The following is a 26,490-nucleotide window of genomic DNA, read 5'->3' as shown; positions in this document are numbered from 1 at the left end:
AGACATCTGACCGTAAACAGGGCTGGGCTCAGTGTAAACAGATGGAATTTCGGACTTTGAAAGGAAATAAGCGCCTACCTGCTGATCTCCTCAGCTTTCTTCTCCAGCTCGGCGTCCTTCTGGGCGATGGCTTCATGTGCCACAGCCAGGAGCTCCCTGCGCCTTTCCACCTCCCTGCGCCGCGCCTCAATGACTGCCTGGCTCTCCTCCTCCTCCCGCCGCTCCTGCACCTCGCGCAAGCTCTTCTCCAGCGATGTCACCTGCGCCTCCTTTTCCTGCAGTTTCCTCTGCAGCTCCGCCTCTCTCTCTTTCGCGTTCTCTAACTCAGCTAGCTTCTCCTCCACCTGTCTGTCCTTTTCTTTAAGCATCCTCTCTGTCTCTGAAGAGGCTTGTTGAGCTTCAGTTTTGCGGGGAGACTTCTTAGTTTCTTCTATGTTGGAGACCTTTGCTCTCAGGGATGCAACCTCAGTCTGGAGATCAGAGTTCAACCTCTTGAGAGCAGCAGAGCCAGAGGAAATGTTTGAAACCTGAATCCGAGCCTCTTCGCTTTCTGCCTGGAGCAGCTCAGTGGTTTGCTCGTGCTCGCTGAGCTTTTGCTTTAAATCATCTAAAAGCTTGCCGGAGGTTGCTTTTTCTTCACTCAGTTTGGATTTTAACTCCTCCAACTGCTGCTGTGATATCACGTCTTGTTCACGCAGCTTCTCATTGAGAACCTCGACCTGCTTCTCGAAGGTCTGCCTTTGTTCCTCGAGTTCTGCTCTCAGTTGTTCTACTTCCTCTCTGGAAGCGAGCTCCTGGCACTCGAGCTTGGATCTGAGCTCATCCAGTGGCTGCTGCGACGTCTCTTCTTGCTCCTGAAGCTTCTTTCTCAGCTCTTCAGCTTGCCGTTTTGAAGCGGCTTCTTGCTGATTCAGCTTCTCGGTAAACTGCTCCTGCTGCTGGTCAGAGATCAGCTGTCGGTGTGCCAGCTGTTCTTTTGCTTGCGCTAGCTCCTGCTCCAGCTCCAGCATTTGTTTGTGTTGGCTCTCATTCTTATCCTTTTCCTCAGCCAGACTCCTCCTAAGCTCTGACACTTCATCCCTCAGCCGATCACTGTCACCAGTCGCTGAAGTCTGCAGCTCCTGTTTCAGGCTCTGAACTTCACGCGTCAGGGTGTGGATCTGGGAAGTTTTCTCCACGATCTTCTTGGACTGTTCGTCCAGTTGTGCCTGAGCAGTTTGGAGTTGGACAAGCGCTTGTTCAGCTCTCTCTGTCTCTGCGGTCACCTGTGGTAATTTCCACAAATATCACTTATTTCACTCTCGTAGCAGTAACAACACAAAAAAACATCATTAGAACATTATCCTATAATTATTATTCTTATTATGTCAGACCCAGAGCAGCCAAGAACTGAACTAGCATGAAATTCTCCTGCCAGTAACATTTTCAGCTATATCTTCCCTTCTTTGGGGCAGTGGATTTACTGTTAAATTTGGCCAAAAAGTTCAAATCACACTGTGGCCTACCTGGCACTCTGTAGCTTCGAGTTTGGCGGTCAGCTCTCTGGCCTCTTGTCGAAGTGCATCACTCTCCTGTTGCCTCTTTCCTCTCTCCTCAGCCAGCGCGCTGACCTCCTTCCTGGTGACCTCCAGCGCAGACTGAGCGGCCTCTTTGCCACACCTCTCTTCACCAAGAGCAGCACGCAGCTCCTCTTTGCTCTGCTTCTCTTCTTCAAGGGCTGCAATGGCCTCCTCCTTGGCTTTCCTCTCAGCTTCAAGGGCTGCCATGGCCTTCACGTTGCCTGCTTTCTCTTCTTCGAGGGATGCTAGCACCTCCTCCTTGTTTCTCTTTAGCTCCCCAAGTGTGGCAAAGGCCTCCTCCCTCGCTTTCCTCTCCTCCTCTAAGGATGCCAGTGCCTCCTCTTTTCCCATAGTCTGATATCCCAAAGCAGCGAGGGCATCTTCTCTTCCTCTCTTCTCCTTCTCAAGGGCAGCCAGTGCCTCCTGGGTGGGAGGAGTATTGATTAATTCCTATTTTAAAGTTTAAACAGCATTGAATGGACTTAACAAGGGTGGGGAGCAACACTGAGAACAGAGATGCGTTGCAGGTGTTGTTTTAAAAAGAGGCTTTTCATGTTTTAAGTTGTTACTTCAAAAGATAGAGGCGTAACGGTATGTGTATTTGTTCCAAACCACTGAGCACTGGACGTTTGGTTCACATCCCATGACCCAAACAATTACTATCAAAATATTCTTTTGATGTCTATTACTCACACATGCAAAACAGCAATTCTACAGCACAAGTTTTACCCTGAAAGTCTTGGCAGTGTACTAGTTGTAGTCTACAAGATTGGCTAAGCCAACTAGCATGCTATATGTGGTAGCACCGGCATCTGCATGGCAAACACAAATGAGAGACCAGAGCTAGAGGATCCTCCCATGACACCCGCCTGTATGGGAGCATTACGGCTTCCTGGTTAGTTAAAGCTAAAATGGGCTAACATTGGTAGGATGACAACTGTACGCGGACATCGTTCAACTGAAATCAGGAAGCACTTCAAACATGCGATTTACCACAACATCATCTATCTAATCTATCTTTTACTGATGCTGCTGTAAATTGGAATTTCCCCTTGCGCAACTAATAAAGGGCTGCACGGTGGCGCAGCAGGTAGTGCGGATGCCTCACAGCAAGAAGGTTGCAGTTCGATTCCCGGGTCGGGCCTTTCTGTGTGAAGCATGTTCTTCCCGTGCATGCGTGGGTTCTCTCCGGGCACTCCGGCTTCCTCCCACAGACCAAAAACATGCTCATTAGGTTGATTGGTGACTCTAAATTGCCCTTAGGTGTGAGTGTAAGTGTGAATGGTGTGTGTATGTGCCCTGCGATTGGCTGGCGACCGGTCCAGGGTGTACGCCGCCTCTCGCCCGTTGACAGCCGAGATAGGCTCCGGCCCCCCCGCGACCCCAAAAGGGATAAGCAGCATGGAAAATGGATGGGACTAATAAAGGTATATTGAATTGAATTGAATTGAAAAAGTACCAATGAGCAGAATGAGACAAACACAGACTGGAAGGCCAGTCCTCCCCACAGCGTTCAGGCAGCCTCTCACTGGAGATTCGGGCCAAAGAAACAACTGATGCTATTGGAGTGTTTGTCTCTGAGGATATGCAACCATACGCGATGTGCATGTTAATTAGGATTACTGACATTTTTGTTATATATTTTTTCGTAGTGATGATATATTATAATTGAGTACCTTTACTGTTACAGTAAGACTTGAGGCCAATGAGCCGTTCGATATGAATCAGCCTCAGACATCCATGCTTAGTGGGTACTATGTAGGCCAGTGACAGCCTGGGGAAGAAAGTCAAGTCTGTGAACAGGTCATTGGTTTAAAGGTGGGATGAGTCACTGTTGATATTGCCATCTCTCCTCCTTCACAGTTGGACTGCACATTAGCACGGGGCTGTGCGATCTCCAGAGGGGATCCTGATAAACTTTACACAGACGGTGAGAAGCTTCAGATATTTTTAATCAATATGTATAGACCTAAATAAACAGCCTGTCACACAGAAATAAACACACCAACAGCTGGTCAGTCTGCAGTTTTTTGGCCAATGCCAATGTCCTACTGCACAGCGTTGTTTGAGCAACTGCTGAAGAAAGCAGATTCCCATCTCTCCAGCCCTTGTCCTGTGCACAAGCGCCACCTGTTGCCGAATGGTTGGAACAGTGCAGTGTGTGAGGAAATAGTCATTGATTTTTAAATCCAGCAAAAATCAACAATAACTCTCTGGAATGACTCACCCCACCTTCAATTCCATGAATCTATAAAAGCATAAAACGAAAGGCAAACATCTTGTTGCCAAGGCACCACTGAAAAAGACATTAACGTGATTTAGTGGAAATGCTCATTGGTCAATATCACAGGCCTGTGGCAGCATACATTAAGAGAGCCGCAAAGCAGTGTTAAGGAAACAAATACATCTTTCTCTGGACAAAACGAACCATAACCCGAACAGTGTAAGAGATGAGCTCATGCTAACTAAGCTCAGGTCGGCGTTTACTGACCACTGGCTCGACTAAGAGTTGTGACGACAGTGATGGCATTGCTTTCCTCTCTGGATATTCAGCACCTCCGCCTGATTATGTGCTCCTTACCTGCAACTGCTCTCTTTCACATGAGCACCCGTCCTCGACCAGCAAAGCGTGGCCCCGTGAGCCCAGCTCGACAGCCTTCTGCAGGTCTCCCAGCTGTTTCTCCAGGTGGGAAGCCTCGAACGACTTCTCCTGTAGCTGCAGCAGATGCCTCCTTTTCTCTTCTTTCTCTCCTCCACTGGCCTCGCCTGGGAAGTAGCACAAAACAGGATGTGAGAAGTAGGCCGGAGGTGACGCACTGTCACTGCATCCAACTCTCAGAGTGATTCGATTACTGACATTTGTATTCTAGAGCATGACATTTCGACATAAAATGAGTTGTTACTGTCAATGATAACAGTCTAATGCTGTCTTTCATTTGGCTGTCTCACTGAAATGTTCTGCACAGCCTTCATGTTTGTGGATAACTCTGTTCTGTTTTTATTTAATGAGGGGATTGAGGTTGATGTGGTAATTTCATTTGCGTTGCTCACAAACAATGAAAACATACATGTCAGTTTCTGTAACAACCCACAGGCTGCAGTGGGAACAGCTGTCTTTACAGCTACTTTCTAATGAAAAATATGAACTTTTTTGAGAAACATACAGAGGATATGGGTGAACTGGTCCTTAAATGTGTGCTGGATCTCAGAAAACACGCACAGAGGCCATGAACTTATGCCTTTGGATGTTGGGAGTATTTATAAATGTGCATCAGTCCTCTAAAATCCACAAACTATAACTGAAAGCAGAGCCGCTCAGTTTGTAGTTTCCTCTTTCATTTGCCCTTCTGACAGATTAATGGATGGATTCAGAAGTTTTTTTTATTTTACCATTGTGTTTGTGAGCCATCTGCTCTCTGACTTCCTGCTGGGGCTCATTAAGCAGCACCTTCCCCTCCGGCTCCTCCACAGCGTCTCCTCTGTCTCCCTGAGCTCCTGCTCGACCCGAGCCCAGACATTCATGAGCAGCCTCGGCGGCCATCTCCGTGCCTGCCAAAGCAGAGGAGTGGGAGTCCAGAGATTTGTCCTGTAGCGGCAAGCAAACATCAGAAAAACCAGGCGGAGATTTTAGTGAGCAGTCAGAGCATTCAGGTTTCAGCCACACCTGTCAGAGTATCCTCAAACACGATACCTGCTCGAGTAGCTGCGCATCAATTTCTGCGGTTAATTAAAATAGGATGTCAAAAAGATCAAACAGCCCGTCGAAACCTTGCAATTCCTTTTGCTCTCACAGCACACAAAGTGCCTCTAGCGGGAATCATTATTATTTTAATGGCAGGCTGTAGCAGAAGCAGGTCAAAGACAGGTCAAACTCAGTAATTAAAGTGACTGTCAGTGAGAACGAGGTGAGAGTGCAGCTCACAAATCATGTCACTGAGACGCAACTGCATGCGTATCGAATCCAGCCTTTCCAGGTCATCAAAAATCTGTATTCAAAGTATCTAACAGCCATTCAGTACACAAAACATTTTTCTCTTCATGATCCGAGGAAAAGAGGTGGTGTTACCATGGCTTGTGTGTCTGGGCCGGGTCCAGCAGTGGCCATTTTGTCAATGAGGTTCTTGAAGATCTCCAGCCTCCTCTCTGCTCGCTCCTCTAACACTTCTCTCTCCCGCATGAGGCGTTCACTGGCACAAACACACACACATCTGTATGACTTGAAAATCAGACTCCAAACTTTCCGAGACACGCACAAACACACGCAAACAAAAAAGTCTCACTCGTAGTCATTCTGCATGTCAGAGAAGAGCTGTGAGAACTCCCTGCTGATTTCCTCTCGGACTCGCGCCTCCATGAGGAGGCTCTCTGCTCGCTCCGTCTTCAGCTGCACCTTCAGCTGTTTCAGCAGCGCCGCCTGCCTCTGACGAACACACAAGGAAAAGTTTGAGAAAGTTATGTTCTGCACACTCATCGGCCACTTTATTAGGAACCCCTTTTATCCTCGTAACTGCCTTAATGCTTCATGGTATGGATTCAACACATCAGAGACTTTGGTCCATACGGACACCACTGCATACTGTCATTGCATTATCCCAAAGGTGCTCGACCGGATTGGCCTGGTGACTCTGGAGCACAGTGACCAGCTGATAGAAGGCAGGATGGATCCTTGTTATTGAGTTGTTTAGGTCAAATTCTGACCCTACCATTTGAATGCCACAGCAGAAATCACAGCTTTATCAAGTCAAGCCACATTTATCCTGTGTTGTATTGTCCAAACTTGGGTAATTTTGGTGCAAATTGTAGCCTCAGTTTCAAGGTTTGCTGCAAGGTTTGATGTGTTCAGAGATGCTGTCACATGAATGGCTGATCTGATGTTTGCGTTAGGGAGCAGTTGAACAGTTGTCCCCTCCACTTTTGTGGAGAGCCATTTACACGGAAATCATGAAATACATTTGTGAAGAGACTCATCTGATTCTTTAGCACGTGTCTCATGTCTACAAACAGCGTGCCTTAATGACACCACGTTTCAATCTGTCTTAAACTAAACGTATTCTTACCTCCCTTCGTGGTAATTTTCAGTGTATGAAATTAAAAAGGAAGGGACGGACCTGGTGCGTTGCTTTCGCGATGAGAATTTTATCTTCTTCACTGTCGGTCTGATCCATCGTGTCCTCCATCAGGCTCTTTTCTTCTTCGTCCTCGTCCTCCTGGACAAATGATTTTAATAACAACACAGTGAAGATTTATCTGGTGATAAAATATAAATATTGTATAAACTAAGGAAGGCATAAGCGGGAATCCCCTCCACCTCACCTGCACATCCTCCAGGCTACTATCCCAGCCAATCACGGAGCTCCGCCTGCTGCCGCAAAGAGCCTTCCTCTCGGTATTGTTGATGAAAGGTTCCTCACTGTTGGACCTCTGGGGCATGATGGGAAGGTGCTTGGTGGACAGAACCACAACCTGGAAACAGACAACTTCTTTCAGTCAGTTCCTAAATCTGTTGTGACCGTTAAGTTATCCGCATGATATCTACGCATGGATAATATGATTTACGGACAAATTCAGTTCAAATTAACCCTGCGTGCTGTTCATATTCTGTGGATCCTGTCATAACAAGTGTCTACAGCAAATTTTGAACCACAGATCTGTTTAGAAAGTATAATTTCTGGAAAAACATCCTGCCTATCTCACGCAGGACATGAAAAGCATAACAGCCATAATCACTCGAATATATTTTGCAAAAACTGAAAAATGTAACGGGTGTAGGAAGAACAGTTTGGGAACTGTTGGGTTTATTATATAAGCATCAAAATCTGCCCTCATTGAAAAAAATCCTTATGTACAGTTTAATTAAAACTATTAACTATTGATGCAACATTAACCAACAAAAAAATATAAAAATTTATTCGCCAACTGCAAACTAGTCTTTGCATTCAGAGCAGTGGTAGGAAAATGTGCAAATGTGGAAACGCAGATGGTTTTTGTGACAGCATCGAGGTCCCCTTCAACCCTCTACTGTCACTGCAGTCCCATTAAAACACACACAGACATGGCATGTACTGTTTCACACTTTCTAGATTCCCTAAAACCACCATCTTCCCTGCCGGTGGATCTAAAATCCATTTCAACAGATGCGTCAAATTTGACCGGGAGCAGCTTCAATCTATAACAATTTTTGGCACCTACACAAAAGTATAATATTAAATTTGTGAATTTTGGGCGACATTAGGAAAAGTTATTAAAATTCAGGGTAAAAGAATGACATTTAGGGTGTTTGTACTGCTGTTAAATGTCAAAAGGGGTCAAATTTGACCTGAAAAGTATGTGAGGGTTCAGGGTTAAGTCAGAATGAGGTTTGGGTAAGGGGCTCAGGAATGCATTGTCAATGAGTGTCCTCTCACAAATAGAAGTCCAATTATGTGTGCGTGTGTGCATGCGTGCGCTGAGAAGGTCTGCAGCTGAAAGAAAGAAGATGAATAAGAAAGTGAAAATGTGTACGCACCTTCTGCGCCACAGCAGAGAATTTGAGGACGTTGAGAGTCTCGTCGTACACGGAGGCGCACTGGTTGATGTTGACGATCATACAGGCTTTACCTCGACCACAGAAGAAGCCCTGCAGGTAGTGGGTCAGCTTGCTTTCCCTGAAGGGAACATGCTGAAGCAGCCTGAGGGAGGAAGCAGACAAACAAGCAGCTCGGTACTGATGTAGTGCATATAGTGCTGCAAAGAGGGTACAAAAACAACAATATAAGCCGGGAGACACTCGTAGCACCAGCTTATTAAGCTGTTTCTGCAAACATGTCAGCAACTGTGTCATCCTACTGGGTTTGTGTCTTCTTGATGAACAGAAGTCCAACATTCACTTTGCTTTCAGTTCTGGTCTCCAGAGGAAAACATCTGTCACCTCAGCTGCTACATTTTAACTTTCTTCCTCGGTTAATTGCAAAATGTGTTTCTCTGTTGTTGCCAGTGGACGTTGAGCGGAGCTATAATGCATCCACACTGAAGACCAAACCAGTGAAAGAGAAGGACGATAAAAAAGTCTCATGCCACATCCAAAAACACAGAGAGAGTGACGGACAGGTGAAGATCTCACTTGGCCTGCTGATTGTGCCTCAGTGCATTGATGCATTTTCCCAGGATGAGCAGTGACGTGTTGATGTTTCCGGCTTCTTTCAGGCGCTCTCCTTTGTTCTGGGTCTTGGCGCATCGCTCTGAGCCAGCCAGGTCACACAGACTCAACCTGATGACAAACGTTTATCCACATGAAGATGACTCGCAGGCAAAAAGCAGATGCTGCACATTCATGCTCGACATTCATACATGACGCAAACTTTGTCAATGCTGCCTTGCTTCACAAACACACAGCTACAAACTTAAAACTAGGGTGGTATATGCAGTCATTCTGCACAATCCAACCTAAAACCACGTTCTTATATGCTGTTTAAAAATAAGGTTTGGCTCACTCGCTGACTGTGTGGACCCTCGGGCTCCCAGCATCCTCGATCCTCAATATGCGAATGGAGAAAATACTGTGACTGCAGAAAGAGAAAGAAAGTTGAAGATAGATTCAGCAACTTTGTATTAAGATGGAATAAACACACTCTTCAGAGAGAAATTACACCAGAAAACACCTGTGATTTAAAGATTAACATGCTTTTTGAATATGTTACTGACATCTCTGTTAATGAAACTTCCACAAACGGAGCAGAAAGAACAAACCTGGGAAATGTTGGGATGTTTGACTATGTTAATGATCGAGGAGTTCATGATTATTTGACTCTTCCTGTGAGTGTTAAACTGCTGTTTGAATGAAAACATTATGTAAAGGCTCCTGGCTCTTGTCCTCACCTCCTGCTGGAGAGCTGGTTGAGCCGGGTGGAGGAGAAGCTCTGGTTCTTCTTGCCCAGCTTCATCACCATGTAAGCCTCCTCTGCACTGTTTACCTGAACCCAACGCAGATCTACATACAAATGCACAAAAACAGGATATTCATATAAACTGACTGGAATGGGTGTCCACTTGAGTGAGTTAAAGAGTTCCTGACATATCAATAACCCTGATATGTTGAGCAACATGGCTGCTCATTTATCAACATTCCCTCGGAAATGTCCCACATTCATGTCTCCTCAGAAAATGGACGGGGTTCATGAGGACAAGAAAGCAAAGTACACCCATAAATACAGAGCGCGGGGAAACTGCAACTCATTTCACATGAAACATACAAGAACATGAAACTGTCACTCATTCTCACTCCAAAGCACTTCACCATGTCAAAACACAAACACGCACGAGCATCTTTGAAGTTTAACTTCAGAGAAAGGCCAAATTCACACCTTTGACAAAGGCGTTGCCCTTAACGTCCTGTGACAGGCGCAGTGCAGCCCTCCTCAAGGCCCCGCCGGGAACCACCTCCAGGAGGTCATGAATATTCTCATTGTAGATTTCACAGAAAGAAACCCAAACGGAGAACTTTGTGTGCGTTTCCACCTCCAGGCTGATTTTGTCCTCTGCTGCGACAGTCGTCCCCAGCGTAGACGAGTCTGCAATAGAGACATTATATAGGACACAACATGAGAAGCCTCTGTGGTAACACACACAGTTACAGTGAACGTATAGTATAGTAGCAGTGGTTTGGAGTTACTACTGAAACACAGGATGAGACTTTCTAAAATGCATTCCTGCCCCTGGGCTCAGCATTAAAGTTTAGAAACCCAGGCAGTGCTGTCAATCAGAATTATTATTACAACAGTATCACAGTGCACAGATGCTTTCTGTGTCAGATTTGCAGCTGCAGTGCAAAAAAAAAACAGCAGAAAAACAACAGATGACTAATTAGGAGATAAACAGACTAAAAGAGCAAATCTTGCCTTCGAGGAGAGTCTTATTGGTTGAGTTCAACAGGCTGGCGTTGCTCTTTTCACTCTACGAGGAAAGGAGGAACGATGTTAAAAAGGCAGTTACTTAAATTCTTTAAGATTAATTATACACAAGTGTATTTATCTTTTGGAGCAATGACACAAAGTGCTTCACAAAAGTGGAAACCAAACACCTCTGAACCGATCGAACAACTGGCAGCTGGAAACAGGCGCAGCAGGTGGGCAGGGGGGTGGAGGGTCCTCTTTTACCACACTGGCCTTAAGAAGGATAATCAAAAACTTCCAGGCCTACTAGAGGTGTGAGGTACATATTCTGGAAGAATACCTCAGTGTATGCAGCCCTCTGACCTTCTTGAGCTCCAAAAGCAAACTGAACCCTCGTACGGTGATCACAATCAATGAGCTACAGCTAAGCTATGGGAATGCAGCGTGGCTTTAAGCTGCAGTAATGCCTGAACTAATCATGTGTAGCCACTGATGCAGGACCGCAGCTGTCACTCTAAATGCTGCCCTGCTTGTCTGAAGTACCGCGGCACCCTTGAGCAGACGGATCACCTCTTTAAGTTGACTGAGGAGGTTTCTCTTGAACAACGCCTCCTCCGCCTGCTGCTCCCTGGTGAGCCGTGTGAACTCTCGGCAGCGGTGAGGTTTGATGCTCATCCCGGTGAAAACCTTTTCATCAATGCTGTTGAAAATGATATGGAGAGACCTGGGCAGGATGCCAGCGTCAGCATCTGGACCTGAAATGAAAAGAGCATTAGGTTTGGAACAACTAATCGATTAAAATCAATTAGAAAAATAGTTGAAGAGGCTTTTTGGATGAGAGGTGAAATGTCTTCTAGAACCACAAACGAGTCCAGCTGCCTTTGGAAGCAACACTTCATATCTTTAGTAATCATTGTTAAATGGAAAATAACTAGGTCTGTACCAAAAGGCATCTTTTTGCATTCAAAGCTTCTACTGAGGTTTTCAGCTGCTCCTGTGTTTCCAGGATCATGCAGCAGATATGGTGACGATGATTGAACGTTGGTTTAGAATTCAAATGTCAATGTGAATGAAGCTTCTTCCTCTTCAGTACGGCCCGAGAAAATCACCACTTGCAAATTTGTGCTCAGTTTCTTTTGTAAAAGCTATGGACCATCCCTACCAGGTGCTTCGACTAAAAAGAGCCCACACATCCATTTAACAATAAGATTCAGCACAGGCAGGGCAGACATCACACTGACATCTGCTGACAGCTAACCAGGTAGCTACACAAGCTCGGTGTGCGGTACCAACAGGGCCAACAAAGCAGAAGGACAGTTACGGCTATCGAAGGCAAATGACGCATTAATAAGTAGACACACTCATAATTTGAGATTTGAGGACTGAAACTCATCATGTTACTCCACGTGGCACTAATCGGACACAACATGAGTATCTGCATCTGTGGTGGTGGAGAAAAGGAGCTTTCCTGCCTCTAAAATGCACTTCCTCCTGAGAAAAACATTCCAGACTGCAGCGTGCCATTTCTGAAGCGATTTAATCAAGAAGTCGTTTTCGATTTAGTTTAAACAGCAGAAACATTTCAATGTGTGAGAATGCAACAGACCCAAGAATGTGAAGGTCTTCCCAGCGTTGGTGACTCCATAAGTGAAAATCAGAGAGTTCCCTCCTTCTAAAACATCTTTCACCAGCTCCTTCGATGTGCCTTGGAAGAGCTCTCTCTGGCTTGTCTCAGGACCATATACCTAATAAGCAGAAACATATTATTAAAAACATAATGAAAACACTCCATCTTCTAGATCGGGATCTGTCAACCGGTCCAAACTTTAAAGGAACAATGTGTAAGATATGGACAGAATTTAAAACGTTCAAATTATCAACTGGATGAAGTAACACTTACGACGCTACTCTCCTATCAACCAGGAAACACCAACCTGAGAGAACTGGAAGCGTTGTCCAGTCTGCAGAAGGGATTTCTCAGCGCTGAGCCTCGCGGAGAGGGACAAACTGGGAGGCTTCAGCAGAACTGTGTCAGGGGGCTCGATAGTAACACACTCCTGTATATGAAAAACAAAGAGAAGAGAGTGAGACAGACAAGACGACATTATTTATCTGTCTTTCACAGTTATTCTGTTTTTGTTTACATCTGTTTAAATTCTCGCAGCAGCATCAACAAAACTATCAGGGGAAATCAGTCGTGTCTGACTCTTTACACCTGAAAATCTGGACTTGGAGTAAATATCATAAAGAGTTCTCAAAACCAAGCAGCTACAAAGCACAGCATCACTTTCTGCCTGAGTGCCTGCAAATGAAGCATTTTATGTCTCTTTCTTTTTACCTGCGACTCTCCGTTACTGCTCTCTGCTGAGGTGAAGGGTCGGATACGGAGGTAGACCTGAAGGTGTTCCTTCTCCTCAATCCTGGAATGCTGCACAGCACATGAGGGTTTCATCAAAAACAGCAAGAGGAAAGTGAAAGATTACATGTTTCTGGCATTACGTTGACGCTCATATCTGCATTAGATTGATAAGAAATGATCTGTATGTCTATATAACAGCATAAAAAGCAGTCTGACAGGGTCTGAATAACTGGATACACATACATTATAAAAAGCATGCATTTTTTTCCTGACAGGTTAAGAAATTCAGCAGGAATTAGACTGCAGACTTTAGAAAATGATCTAAAACCACTGATGACACAAAAGCACAGACTTCAAAACTGGAGGTGGCCTGACTTTCCATTTTTTGCTTTACACCTCGCGCACACTGGAAGAAGCTTGAGGTCACTGTGGTCTAAACTTCAGGTTCACAGTTTTTCAAGTCTCCCATATAAACAGTGAGACAGGCCAGTCCTCCTCCTCCTCCTCCTCCTCCGACATTTTATTTGGGACTTCCCAGCAGCCACTGCACAGGGAGGTTGGTTTATCTTCAACAACAGTCCACAGAAGCTCTCTTTGAGCGTGACGCTGGGCTGGAACTGCTGCAGATACATTTTTGATCAGGAGCCAAACCTAATATTCATCGTCATCGGCACAGTCTTCCTCGCTGCCTCGCCTTTTTCCAGAAAATGTATGGCATCCAAGAACCATGTTACAGATTGTGACTGTTGGCTTTCAAGCTAACTAGCATACGTCACCACAGTAAAGCAGAAGAGCCCTCTGGGACATAAATTAGTTGACTAAAAAGTACATCAGTCCTTTAATTAAGAAGCAGTAGATAATATCACTGATGGACTCTGGAGTTTAACTATCTGTTGTCTTTTCAACTACAGATCAACCTGTCATAGTTACTTGAAGAAAGTTTATGAGACACTGACACCAACAGCACAATAATTTCTCCCAATACTGGAGCAGAGGAGCTTCCTTTCTTTCATCGTGTGAATTGAGGAGTTTATAGCTGCATGCATGTGCAGCAGTTGCTCAAAAATTTGTGAACACTTTATAATGTTGTTAATATAGATATATTCTCCCCATATTCATCTGTGTGTTGACTCCATTAGCATTATTCTGGGCAAAAGTATTGATAGTATCATTATGAAACACCCTGTCATTACCAGGTTTACCTGTGAGTCCAGTAAGATGCTGAACTCTGAGAGGTCTCTCCTCAAATCGTCGACCTCGACCTGTTCCCGTTTGTCAGCCTTGTTGCTCAGGCTTGATTCCATCATACTGCAGCAAATAAGGACAAAAGAGGTTACGAGGAGTTTTAGCTTTCTGTGGACAGTAACTGAACAGTACGCCTCGCCTTTCAAAAAGTTGGCTCTTTGTATTCACTGGATCTGCACACACGTACAAATCATCAGCTGCTTACCGTGACTTCGGCATACAACTGGTTCACCTGTTAAGTCCGCTTTGTTAACCGATAGCTGGTGATCATACCGCAACGGTTAAGCAGAAAATGTTCCGCTAACTTGAGGTGAGTGTTACGGCTTCAGAGGAAAGTGCTGCCAGGATGTGTGGATGATATTCCTGAGCTCAAAGCAAACGGTTCCCTGACTGAAGTTTCAGTTAATATAAGACCCTTTAAACGTTAGTTCGCAAGATTCAATCGTTTCTTATTACGTTCACGCGACACTGCAGCTACGTTAACAAACATTTACTAAATGTATCTGGGTCAGCCCAGCTCACGAAAACAAAAGCTAGCTAGTTAGCTAACTAGCAGACCCACCTGTCAACTTGAATTTTAACACAGTCACGCATACTCGCAAACTTTTATGAAAATAGTTCAACCATGGCAGTTCAACTGCGATATTAGACAACAAAGCACTTACCTGGCAGTTTTATTTGGGACATTAGGTACAGGAACTGACACAGAAGAGTTTGCTGAGTGCTAACGTTAACTAACGTTAGGCTAAGGAAACACAACAACACGCCGCGGTCTGAATTTGAAACGGACCAATCGGATTAATGAAAAACTTGCACATGCGTCCTTGCCGTGCTGCGTTCACAAGTTCATCACGTGGTTGGAAATTAGAGATCCACAATGCGTCTTCTTCTTCTTCTTCTTCTTCTTCTTCTTCTTCTTCTTCTTCTTCTTCTTCTTCTTCTTCTTCTTCGACGATTGGCAGTGATGTGGCTAGAATGCTGACCATTTTAGCACCAAATAAAGTTTGACATTGATTTTGAAATGAAACGGTGTTGCACAAGTTTTATAGTTTTATAGGAAGTACTTGCATTACCGGCACATACCTCATACTATTTATACCTCATGCCAATTGCATGAGCATGTATCTATATTTGGATATTATAATGATTTGCACTTCTGGAAGGATGCTGATCTGCATTCTCATTCCTGATCTGCTATCTTGGGACAACATCTCACAGTCACTTCATGATGTGCTGGCCAGGGACAGGAGTACGTTCAGTGAGAGACTCATCCCACCAAAACTCAGGATTAAACGCTACAGGAAATCATTCCTGCCTGTGGCCATCAACCCATACGACTCCTCCTCCCTCTGAATGGCCCTTGGACTTTTCACTTATGCTGTTACATATTTGACTAAATTCAACTTGCACATCCTTTTGTAGCCAAATTTACTTTGCACATCCGTTTGTATTACTTTGCACACCCGTTTGTATATACCGTTTATTTTTTCTCAGTATATATATAGTTTTATATTCTGTTCTATATTTTATGGTATATTTTGTTATATATATTCTCAATATAAATATTTTGTTTTTATATTTGCTTTTTATATATATAGTTCTCTCTCTTTTCTATCTTTTGAATTTTATTCTAATTCTATTCTTGTAAGGAGCACTGCAACAAAAACAATTTCCCCTAGTGGATAAATAAAGGATTTCTGATTCTGGTTCTGATTCTGATTCTGATTCTGATTCTGATTCTGATTCTGATTTCATTGTGCTGCACTCTGACAATAAAGTTGAATCACACACACACACACACACACACACACACACACACACACACACACACACACACACACACACATATATATAGCTAGGTCATCACGCGTTAATGTAACGCATAGGGTTATAGGGTTATGGCAATGTCATTGTGACAAGATGGGGCAGAGGTGGAGTGTGAAGAGTGTCGGGGGGGGGGGGGGGGGGGGGGGGTTCCGGGCCATACAGATGGGAAAAAACTGTTCTTGTGCCGTGAGGTTTTGGTCCTGACAGACTGCAGCCCTCCTGTCAGAGGGGAGTGTCTCAAAGAGTTTATGTCCGGGGTGGGAGGGATCAGACACAATCGCAACCATGGAAAACACTCAAATAATAAATGTAAATAAAAGTGTAAAAATGTAAACAAACAGAAACCTGAGAACTTTTTTTTGCAGGTTTAGTGCAGAAAGTTCACAAGCTGATTCACCTTCTGGTGAATAAAATGTTTTCAAATATGTGCAGTGTTTTGTAAACATAGCAGAAACTGAGGTAGACTTGACATCTGTAGCATACAAACAAACAAACATGATAGACAGTACAGTAACACTGACTGAACTATAAAACCAGGCTAGACATATGAACAACTTTAGTCACTCTTCTTACTCTAAACATACATGAACTATTCAATTATATTTTTATTGCAAGTGTGTTTAAGAAAAAAAAGTACGTGTAAGAGATGTTTATAACCTGGCTTCTCCTCAGTGCTCAGTGAAGCGTGTCTTTAGCTATATGATATGCCGCTGCCTCCCTTATGTCTTTGTGCCTTTTAGATGATTTGTCATCTGGCACTGAAGCAGATACCTCTGCATGGTGGTCAGCTGCTTGTGCGGTGGGGCTGCGGTTGGCGGACGTTGGCAAATACGGCTGCGCTCCAAAGAGTGAGCGTGGCTAAGGTGGTTAAATAAGTTTGTGGTATTACCGGTCTTAGTGGGGATGACAGTCTTGCATAAGTTACAGACCACATTGGTCTGACTACGGTCCGACTTATAAAATCCAAAAAACTCCATACTGGCGAGCTGACTTTCCCTGTTTTATCGACAATTTCTTCGCTCGCTGCAGCGCTCACTTTGTATTTCTCATCTCACTCCTCGCGGAGCAACAAACACGTGACAACAAGATGGCGCAACCGAACTTGATAATGTTACGATTGGCGTGTTAGCGTGTCTCTCTCACTGATCAGCGATTACTCCCTACGTTGCTCAGTTACCTGAGAGCGAGTGCCTTTGTTCATGCAACCAACCTCGCTTCGCAACTTCAGGTTTCTTCCGACAAAGAAAAAAAAAAACTGAATGTTTTATCGAACGCATTTTATATTGATATTGATGACGTGTCTATCACGAGACATATCGCTATTGTTCTATCGGCCCAGCCCTATCTGTAATCCACTTGTAGGTGGAGTCAGGCATGCTCAGCTGGGAGAGCTTCTCCTGAAGCAGAGTTGGGATGATGGTATTAAAGGCAGAGCTAAAATCCACAAACAGGATCCTAGCGTAGGTTCCTGTGGAGTCCAGGTGCTGGAGGATGAAGTGGAGGGCCAAGTTGACTGCGTCGTCTTCAGACCTGTTGGCTCTGTAGGCAAACTGCAGGGGGTCCAGGAGAGCGTCGTTGATGTCTTTGAGGTGTAAGAGCACAAGACACTCAAAGGACTTCATGACCACAGAGGTCAGGGTGATGGGTCTGAAGTCGTTAAGTCCTGTGGTCCTTGGCTTCTTGGGAACTGCAGAATATAATTAGCCACTAGAGCAAGACTCTGAATCAGTAGCTCTGATGTCTCTATTGGTCATGGATCCCTTTGTGGAGGGGCAAAAATTTCCTCTGAGGCATCAGTATTCCAGTGATAAACCAATCAACAACTGAGCATTATTACGAAAAACTACAAAACTTGCCAGATTAATGGTTATCCTCACAGTTCAAACACATTTACATTCACCTGAAAACGAAAGAAAGTATTTAAAGAATAGGGCTTTCCTCTTTGTTTGAGATCCAGACTGTGTTTAAACCTTAACACAGAAGTTGTGGTGTCTATGTGTTCAAATAGATAAAAGCAACACCACAATATAAAATAGTATCATCTGCATAAAGATGAACATGATGAACCCCAGAGATGAAACACAACTAAATGTGAAAGGTAGAGGGCCAAAAACTGAATCCCTGCAGCACAGCCTGAGTAATGACCATAATTAATAATAATAACAATAACAGTGTAAGTACCGACCCTAATGCACTGATGTCTGTCTGTTAAACAACTTTTAGAACCAGCTGCAGGTAATTCTCCTTCTAATTCTTAACAAAGACAAGAGTCCACAGCCATGTGACCGCACAGTACTGCTTGGAGATGAATGACAGTTCCCTTAGTCCTCAGTAGTAATGACTTCATTGTCATGGTCTCAGGGTTTTCGTTATGTCTAGTTATTAATATCTGTTCTTTTTCCGTTTCATCACAGCTGATTTCGGTGCGGAGAGGCGGAGCCGCCGGCACGGGGGTGAGGCATACGAGTCGCACCAGCTATTTTCAGCAGAGGGCATCAATGTATCTTTAAAGTGGAGGAGGTTTTTGTTTCCTGTCTGTCTGGAATTCCATGGTTCTTTTCAAAAACACGCAGCCAGTTAGTTGTTTAGTCACTCAGACATCAGCAAGAGGAGAAGCCAGTCAACCAGTCCATCATGGCCGTCCACATCCCAGGAGTGATCGTCATGGTGTTTTTCTACCTGCTGGTCCTCGGGACCGGCATCTGGGCTTCTTTCAAGTCCAAAAGGGAACAGAGGAAAAGTGCAGCCACTGGAATGGATATGGCCCTGCTGGGAAATCGTAACATTAGCTGGGTGGTGGGAGTCTTCACGATGACAGGTGAGGAGAGCACAGTTCAATTTCAATTCAGATCAAATCAATTTTATGTATATAGCACCAAATCACAACAAAAGTTGTCTCAGGACTCTTTCCATATAGAGCTGGTTCAGACCAAACTCTTTATGTATAGAGACCCAACAATTCCCTCATGAGCAAGCACTTTGCAGCAGTGGTGAGGAAAAACTTCCTTTTAACAGGCAGAAACCTCAGGCAGAACCAGGTTCTGGGTGGGCGGCCATTTGCCTCCACAGATTGGGTTTGAGAGAGAAAGAGAGACAGAGACAGAGAGACAGACAGACAGAGAGACAGAGACAGGCAGAGGCGGACAGCCTGAGATCTACGGCTTCGTTGGCAAGTGGAAGGAACAAGTCATCACTTTATGGCTGCTGCTCCACAGTTGTAAAATTCTGTCTCTTAATCAGGGCTGGACAAACAACTGGGAAAAGTGGCCAACTGTCCCGGGGCCCCAGACCCTAAGGCTCCTGGCTCACCACGTGACAGTTAATTAACTGTAGTTCAATTACTTACAAATTTCAAACAAGCTCACCTTAAGTTCAGAATAAGTAAAGCAATAAGGGTTACGAGGTGGCTCCTGCTCTATTATGTTGTAATTGAGTGGCCCAGTGTCAAAATCTAGTTTTAATACCTTGATTATTTTCAGTTGATGATGATCCCACTGAAAGTTTATTAAAGGTGATGAATTATTCCCCAAACTTTTGTCCAAATATCTGCTGTCTGTCCACTCAATGACTTGCTGTGTGTTCATCCGTCCTGTAGCTACGTGGGTTGGAGGATCCTTCATTGTTGGCACAGTTGAGATGGTGTACACGCCCTCCATGGGACTAATCTGGACAATCGTGATGTTGATGGCATACAGCTTGTCTTTTATCATCAGTAAGAGTTTCAAATTACATCTGACCTGATACTGTATGTCTGCATGTGTAATAAAAAAAATACAGCCTGTTAATCTAAAAACAAAACTGCATCTAACTGATGCACTCAAGCTTGGTGACTTTACAGATTAACTAACTGAAACCAAGGGGGGGTGTATAATTTTATGCTTTATTTAAATGTTAAAAGGCAAATAAAAGAAATAGATATACAAAGTAATCTTGTTGCTGGGTGTGATCTTTTTCACCTTCACTTGATTGATTGATTGATTTTTTTTCCAATCGTGATGTGATCTGTCCTTTTGTAAATCAAGCTGGCTTGGTGTTTGTCAAGCCATTGAGAGAAAGAAACTGTGTGACGATGCTAGACCCTTTCCATATCAAGTACGGAAAAGTACTAACAGCTGGACTGAGCCTGGTTTCACTTATTATTGATGTGGTGCCCTCAACATTACTTGCTTTAGGTACAGTATATGAATGCCCTTCATATACATATATTGCATATACATATACATACATACATATTTGTATTTGGTATATCCACTGCCTGGACAAAAAAAAAGTCGCCACCAAAAAAAAAGGTCACACTAATACTTCATTGGACTGCCTTAAGCTTTGATTATGGCACACATCAGCTTATCGACATGTCATTATTTCGATAAGCTTCTGCAATGTCACAAGATTTATTTCCCTCCAGTGTTGCATTAATTTTTCACCAAGATCTTGTATTGGTGATGGGAGAGTCGGACCACTGCGCAAAGCCTTCTCCAGCACATCCCAAAGATTCTCAATGGGGTTCAGGTCTGGACTGTGGTGGTCGATCCATGTGTGAAAATGTCTCATGCTCCCTGAACCACTCTTTCACAAAGTGAGCCCGATGAATCCTGGCATTGTCATCTTGGAATATGCCTGTGCCACCAGGGAAGAACAAATCCATTGATGGAATAACCTGGTCACTCAGTGCATTCAGGTAGTCAGCTGACCTCATTCTTTAGGCACATAATGTTACTGAACCTAGACCTAACCAACTGCAGCAATCCCAGATCATAGCACTGCCCCGGCTTGTACAGTAAGCAGGCATGATGGGTACATCACTTCATCTGCCTCTCTTCTTACCCTGATGCGCCCATCACTCTGGAACGAGGTAAATCTGGACCCATCAGACCACATGACCTTCTTCCATTGCTCCAGTCCAACCTTTATGCTTCCTAGCAAATTGAAGCCTTTTATTTAAGTATTTAAGTAGTTTCTGCAATCTCCTAGATGTTTTCTCTGCTTGATGCATACCAATGATTTGACCCTTCTCAGACAGACTAACATCTTTTCCACAACCACAGGATGTGTCTTTTGACATGGTTGTTTAGGAAATGAGAAGCTTCTCATTGCGTCAATTGAGGTGAAGGATAATTGCCCATGCATTATCCAATAGGATGCTCTTACCGATTGGCTTTGTTAAATCAAGGTGGCAATGTGTTTTTTGGGGCAGGCAGTGTACTTTATCATTTCAGTGCAGTAAATGTATACATGGATGTAAATTCGCACCTATACTATGTCGATGTGACTTGCTATAATGAATGTGAACATGTAATTCTGACAGAAAGACATGATCATAAAATGTACCTGATCGAATGTGGTCCTGGATTTGTCCAACACTGTGTGCATCTGGATCTCTGCTGCAGTCGCCATTATCTACACGCTGCTGGGAGGCCTCTACTCTGTGGCCTACACAGATATTATACAGCTTGTCCTCATATTCGTCAGCGTGGTGAGTTTGGCTTTTTGTTTGAAGGAACTTACACAAGGTACCAAAATCTCCAAAGGATGCTTTTTAAAGTTGTGTGTGTGTTTATCATTTACATTTTATTTGTCTCTGCAGTGGCTCTGTGTTCCCTTTGTTATGATGAGTCCGTCCACCATGGACATTAGCCAGACACTGATGAACAACACCTTACACGCTCCCTGGATTGGTCAACCAGAGCTGGAAAAGACCTGGATCATGATTGATAACTTATTATACTTTGTAAGGAAGCAACAATACAGCCTACATCAAACACAGTTCAGTCTAGTTTTGATGGATATCTTCAGAATGATAATAAATAGTATAAAGATTTAAATAATAGACTGTTTTTCATTGTAACTAAAGGATCAGCGTGGCTGTAATTAAAGACTATTATCTGAAACAGCGTGTCTGTACATGTCAAAGTTAAATTAACAATCCTATGACTGGAATTTAACGTTTACGAGACAATCCCTTTCATTTGAAAGAATGCTTCAGTGATAATAGAAGACAGACATTTTTCAGCATTTATCTGATGTGGGTGCTACATTCCTGATTAAATTAACAATTATCTGTTTTCCGCTTCAGGCTCTGGGGTCTCTGGGATTCCAGCCCATCCATCAGAGGACCTTGTCAGCTTCTACCTCAACCACAGCGAAGCTCACATGCATTGCTGCCGCTTTCATCTTATATGTATTTGGGATACCTCTTATTCTGCTGGGGGCAGCATCTGCATCCACAGGTATTAACAGCTTCTACATACTGGGGTAAACTTTGAAACCGAAGTCTATATTTTGATTGTATAAACGCATGAATTACTTAACATTTCCATGAAAAGTCAATGAAGACCGTCCATCTAGAAAGTCTGTGAACAGCTTTTATGGCAGCCACCATTCCCTCCACTGAAATGTTCTTGAGCAAGGCTCAGAATCACGAGCTGCAGCGGAAGTTTAAGTTATTTTTTATGTAACCATTTTGTAACCAGCAGGCAGAGGGGAGACCAGCAGAGGTGGTGGCAACAGCCGAGCCAAAGAAGTCTGGAGTGTTTCGACGCGACCTTACGGCAGCGGCAGAGTGAGGAGCTCTGCCTAGCCGTGTAAGTACCCTTTGGGACTTACAGTAGTAACACTCCGACACGCAGAAGGGAGGTATCTTAGTTTTCCGTGTTGTGTACCCCCACTGCTGCTGTGGTTGATTTGTTCCAGGTGTCCTGGCCGATGGTCCATCCTCCTACGCAGTGAGACAGGAGGAAGCCAGAGAGCGGTGTGGCAACGGCCTCCGAACCATGGGCAGGAAAGCTGCTGTTACTGGGTCCAGCCGTGGATATGAATTCTGAGACTTTTAACAGATTTTAAGCCGTGAACTGAAGACTGTTGGCCAATTTTAAAGACTGTTTAAAGGACACATTTTTTTTATCTTGCTTGTTTTTGAAAAGAGCTACTGACGTACTTCTTGTTCCGTACTTAAGGGCGGATGATAATAAAAAGAAAGGCAGTGTGCTAACCGAAAAGTTGTTGCGCTCTCCTTGGTTTAACACAGTGCTCACCACTTGATTTTAAAGGACCAGTGCAAAGTTTATAATAAATCATCAATTTTCATTACCTACATTACATAATGTCTTTATAGGTCTCTGATCTCTTTGTGGAGGGGCAAGAATTTGCTCTGAGACATCAGAAAACCAGTAATCAACAAGTCAGAAACTGGTAATTTTCACCGAAAATTAAGAAGCTCACCAAATCTGCAGCAATTCAGACAAATTTCAGTTCACCTGAAAATAAAAATCTTTCCTCCTTGTTGGTGATCCAAACTCTGTTTAAACCTTAACATACACTTTATGATGTTGTGTTCATGAAAGAACAAGACTTTTAGATAATAAGGTGTGAAGCAGCAGAAAAATGTTGGGCTTTTCGTCCGGTAAATTTGTTAGGAGCCAAAGATACAGATCAGAGACAGAGATATAAGAAAAAATACAATTTATTTTAAACACAATAGGTGCAACAAAAAACGTGCATTCTGACCGCATGGAGGATGAGTAGTTCAGCAGTTTCCAGAGCAGAGGGCAGCTTAAGAAGTGAAATGAAGTGGACAGCCTTAAAGAATCGATCAACCACAGTGAGAATGGTGGTGAATGAAATCCACAGTGAGACCAAGGTCTTCCAGGAATGGGTAGAGGGAGGAGGAGTCCAGCCGGAGCCTTGTGCGAGGCCTTGCTTCAAGCACAGGACGAGCAGGCCGCTATGTACTCGTGGGCATAGACCTCTAGTATCAGCCACCAAAAGTGGTGCTGAAGCAGCAAGACAGTGCGGTAAGCTCCGGGATGGCAGGCGAGGCGGTGAGAATTGGTCCAGCGTAGAACATGTGAGCGAACGGTGTGGGGAATAAACAGTTTGTCCTGAGGCCCATTATCTGGGTCTGGGTGCTGTAGCTGAGCCTCCCTGATAACCCCTTCGATGTCCCACGTGAGGGCAGCAATGACCCGGTCCTCAGGGAAAATGGTCTTGGGTTCGGCCACTGCTTTGGAGGAGGAGAACTGCCAAGACAAGGGATCAGGCTTGTATTCCTGGAACCAGGTCTGTAGGTGAGAGAAAAATTGAAGCAACTAAACAAAGCCCAACAGACCTGGTCGAAGTTCAGTCTCTTGGCTGACTTGATGTATGCCAAATTCTTGTGGTCCGTCCAGACCATGAAAAGCTGCTCAGCTCCCTCCAGCCAGTGTCTCCAGTCCTCCAAAGCCAGCTTGACAGCCAGCAGTTCATGGTTACCAACATCATAGTTCTGTTCAGCAGGGGAGAGATGGCAAGAGAAGAAAGCACAGGGATGCAAACGATTATCTGGTTTGGTATACTGAGACAACACAGCCCCCACCCCAGAGTCCGAAGCATCCACCTTCACAATGCTTTCAATGCAGAATGGGTGTAGAGGTGAACAGTGCCTTGTGTTTCTGAAAAGCAATGTTACCCTCTGCTGACCAGCTAAACTTCACTTTGGAAGAAGTCAGCTTGGCCAATGAAACGGCTATTCTGCTGCAGTCCCGGACAAACCTACGATAGAAGTTAGTGAACCCCAGAAATCACTGTAGATCCTTTTGGGTTTTTCCCCTTAGTTGAGTGATTCTTGAGTATATACAGTAGGCCCAGATTAAAATCATACAGATAATGGGAGCATTGTTCAGTCTTTCTTTCTTTTGTGTCCATGCCTCAGACTGGAACCAGACTACCTATGGTTCTCCATCTCCATATGAATGTGGGGAAGCAGCTTTCGTTCTGCCCATCGCCCTGCAGCACCTCACCCCACCCTTCATCTCCATTACTGGTATCGGTGTGTCACCTGACTCTGCTTTGCTTTCTGCAGCTTCTGTCTTCACTGCTAACATCTACAAGAGCATCCTGAGACCTCAGGTGAGACAATGTACTTGTTAGTCAAACTGCTGTTTGCTATTGTGAAGGTTGATGTTTATTTTGAAAGAAAGGCAATGGAGTGCAGGAAAGTATCAATGGTATAAAGTGGCATGATGGAGAAACAAAGTAGGAGGAAGAGTGAAGAAGACTAAAGAGAGGTATCTGAAAGCAGGATAGTCTCAGTCTGTTAACCTCTTCTTCTTCCTCTCTTATCTTTTCTTCAGGCATCAGACAGAGAGAGTCAGTGGGTGATCCGTGCTTCTGTGGTGGTCGTGGGCTTGATTGGTACATCACTAACCAGCATAAAAACCAGCATCATACTCTTCTGGTTCCTTGGTGCTGAAACAACCTACATCATCATCTTCCCTCATCTCGTCTGTGTCCTCTTCTTCAAAATCTCCAATGATTACGAGGCTATTATGGGCTGCCTGGTGGGGGTTGTATTGAGACTGCTCAGTGGAGACCCATCTCTAGGGTTAGCACCAGTCATACACTTCCCAGGATGCACTCTTGAGGACGGAGTTTATGTCCAGTACTCTCCAGTTAGGACCATCTCCATGCTGTCTGCCATTGCTGCCATCTTGTCGTTCTCCTACCTGGCTTCTGTGCTCTTCAACAAAGGCATGCTTCCTGAGAAGTGGGATGTGTTTAAAGTGAAAGCCCACCAATCACCACAACCACTGACACCAACAGATGCTGCCACAGGACAGAATGAGAATGAGACCTTGAACAGAAACGACTCTGAGATTGAGGCATCAGAGCCAATGATGAGCACAAAATGTTAGTGTTCCTGTGTGTACAGTAGAATCTGTTGTCTCAAATTAAAATAAAGACCAGTGCATATTAGTGCATCACAAAAGTTTCTGTATCCAAAACATATTATGGTGGTGGCCAATGCTTCATCAAAGTTGCTCTCTGTCTGATTGGCATCTGTGATGTGTGCTTCATTCACGATTCAGGATTCCTTTATTGATCCCCGAGGGGAAATTGTTTTTGTAGCAGTGCTCCATACAAGATAGAATTATAGAATTAGAATGAAATTAGAAAAAAAAGAAAGAAAGAAAGAAAGAAAGAAAGAAAGAAAGAAAGAAAGAAATATATATATATATATATATATATATATATATATATATATATATATATATAAGCAATATAAAAACCAGAATATTAATACTAAGAATATATGTAAATAACAAATATACAACACAATAAAATGTACAACAATAAAACAAATATATATACTGAACATTGAATGTGCAAAATTGAAATTGGAAAATATATATATATCAGAACAGATTCACATGCACATTAGTTTTATTATCAATTCTGAAACTGTCTCATAAATATTAAATATACAAGACATAATAATAGAATAATATTTGACTTTTGTTTGCATTCCGGTGACCTGATTATGTATTTGCTATTTGAGGAAACAACTCTGAGATCGACGCATCAGAGCCAATGATGAGCACAAAATGTTAGTGTTCCTGTGTGTACAGTAGTAACTGTTGTCTCAAAATAAAATATAGGCCAGTAAATATTAGTGCATCACACAAATTTCTGTATCCAAAACATAGACGTATTATGAAATGGGTATAATGTGTTTCAAGGTGGTGGCCATTGCTTCATCAAAGTTGGAAAGTTCACAGCACATTCGTACTGATTAGGAATTCTCTCTCTCTGATTGGCATCTGTGATGTGTGCTTCATTCACATGCACATTAGGTTTTTGTCAATACTGAAACTGTCTC

At 43.8% G+C, this 26,490-nt stretch overlaps 1 protein-coding gene and 1 pseudogene across 1 annotated transcript in view; one reads left to right on the top strand and one right to left on the bottom strand.

The window, feature by feature from the left end:
* Positions 1 to 14,741, bottom strand: part of kif20ba (kinesin family member 20Ba) — a 44,839-nt gene extending 30,098 nt beyond the window's left edge. Inside the window, exons 1-20 of the mRNA XM_070977602.1 lie at positions 14,696 to 14,741; positions 13,988 to 14,093; positions 12,765 to 12,854; positions 12,361 to 12,483; positions 12,033 to 12,171; positions 10,997 to 11,181; positions 10,433 to 10,487; positions 9,899 to 10,105; positions 9,414 to 9,525; positions 9,029 to 9,100; positions 8,659 to 8,805; positions 8,065 to 8,227; positions 6,873 to 7,022; positions 6,668 to 6,766; positions 5,840 to 5,979; positions 5,626 to 5,746; positions 4,950 to 5,145; positions 4,141 to 4,325; positions 1,506 to 1,982; positions 79 to 1,265 (exon numbers count right to left, since the gene is read on the bottom strand). Of these exons, the coding sequence (XP_070833703.1) occupies positions 79 to 1,265; positions 1,506 to 1,982; positions 4,141 to 4,325; positions 4,950 to 5,145; positions 5,626 to 5,746; positions 5,840 to 5,979; positions 6,668 to 6,766; positions 6,873 to 7,022; positions 8,065 to 8,227; positions 8,659 to 8,805; positions 9,029 to 9,100; positions 9,414 to 9,525; positions 9,899 to 10,105; positions 10,433 to 10,487; positions 10,997 to 11,181; positions 12,033 to 12,171; positions 12,361 to 12,483; positions 12,765 to 12,854; positions 13,988 to 14,092 (3,953 nt within the window). The 5' untranslated portion in view covers position 14,093; positions 14,696 to 14,741. The remainder of the gene's footprint in view (positions 1 to 78; positions 1,266 to 1,505; positions 1,983 to 4,140; positions 4,326 to 4,949; positions 5,146 to 5,625; positions 5,747 to 5,839; positions 5,980 to 6,667; positions 6,767 to 6,872; positions 7,023 to 8,064; positions 8,228 to 8,658; positions 8,806 to 9,028; positions 9,101 to 9,413; positions 9,526 to 9,898; positions 10,106 to 10,432; positions 10,488 to 10,996; positions 11,182 to 12,032; positions 12,172 to 12,360; positions 12,484 to 12,764; positions 12,855 to 13,987; positions 14,094 to 14,695) is intronic.
* Positions 14,742 to 18,491: 3,750 nt separating this feature from the next.
* LOC139341579 (high-affinity choline transporter 1-like) lies at positions 18,492 to 25,525 on the top strand (annotated as a pseudogene).
* Positions 25,526 to 26,490: the final 965 nt, after the last annotated feature.

This window comes from Chaetodon trifascialis, chromosome 13 (assembly GCF_039877785.1).
Source record: "Chaetodon trifascialis isolate fChaTrf1 chromosome 13, fChaTrf1.hap1, whole genome shotgun sequence".
NCBI classification, from domain to species: Eukaryota; Metazoa; Chordata; class Actinopteri; order Chaetodontiformes; family Chaetodontidae; genus Chaetodon; species Chaetodon trifascialis.
Note: the sequence above shows the minus strand (reverse complement) of the source record. Positions and strands in the feature narration are given on the sequence as shown.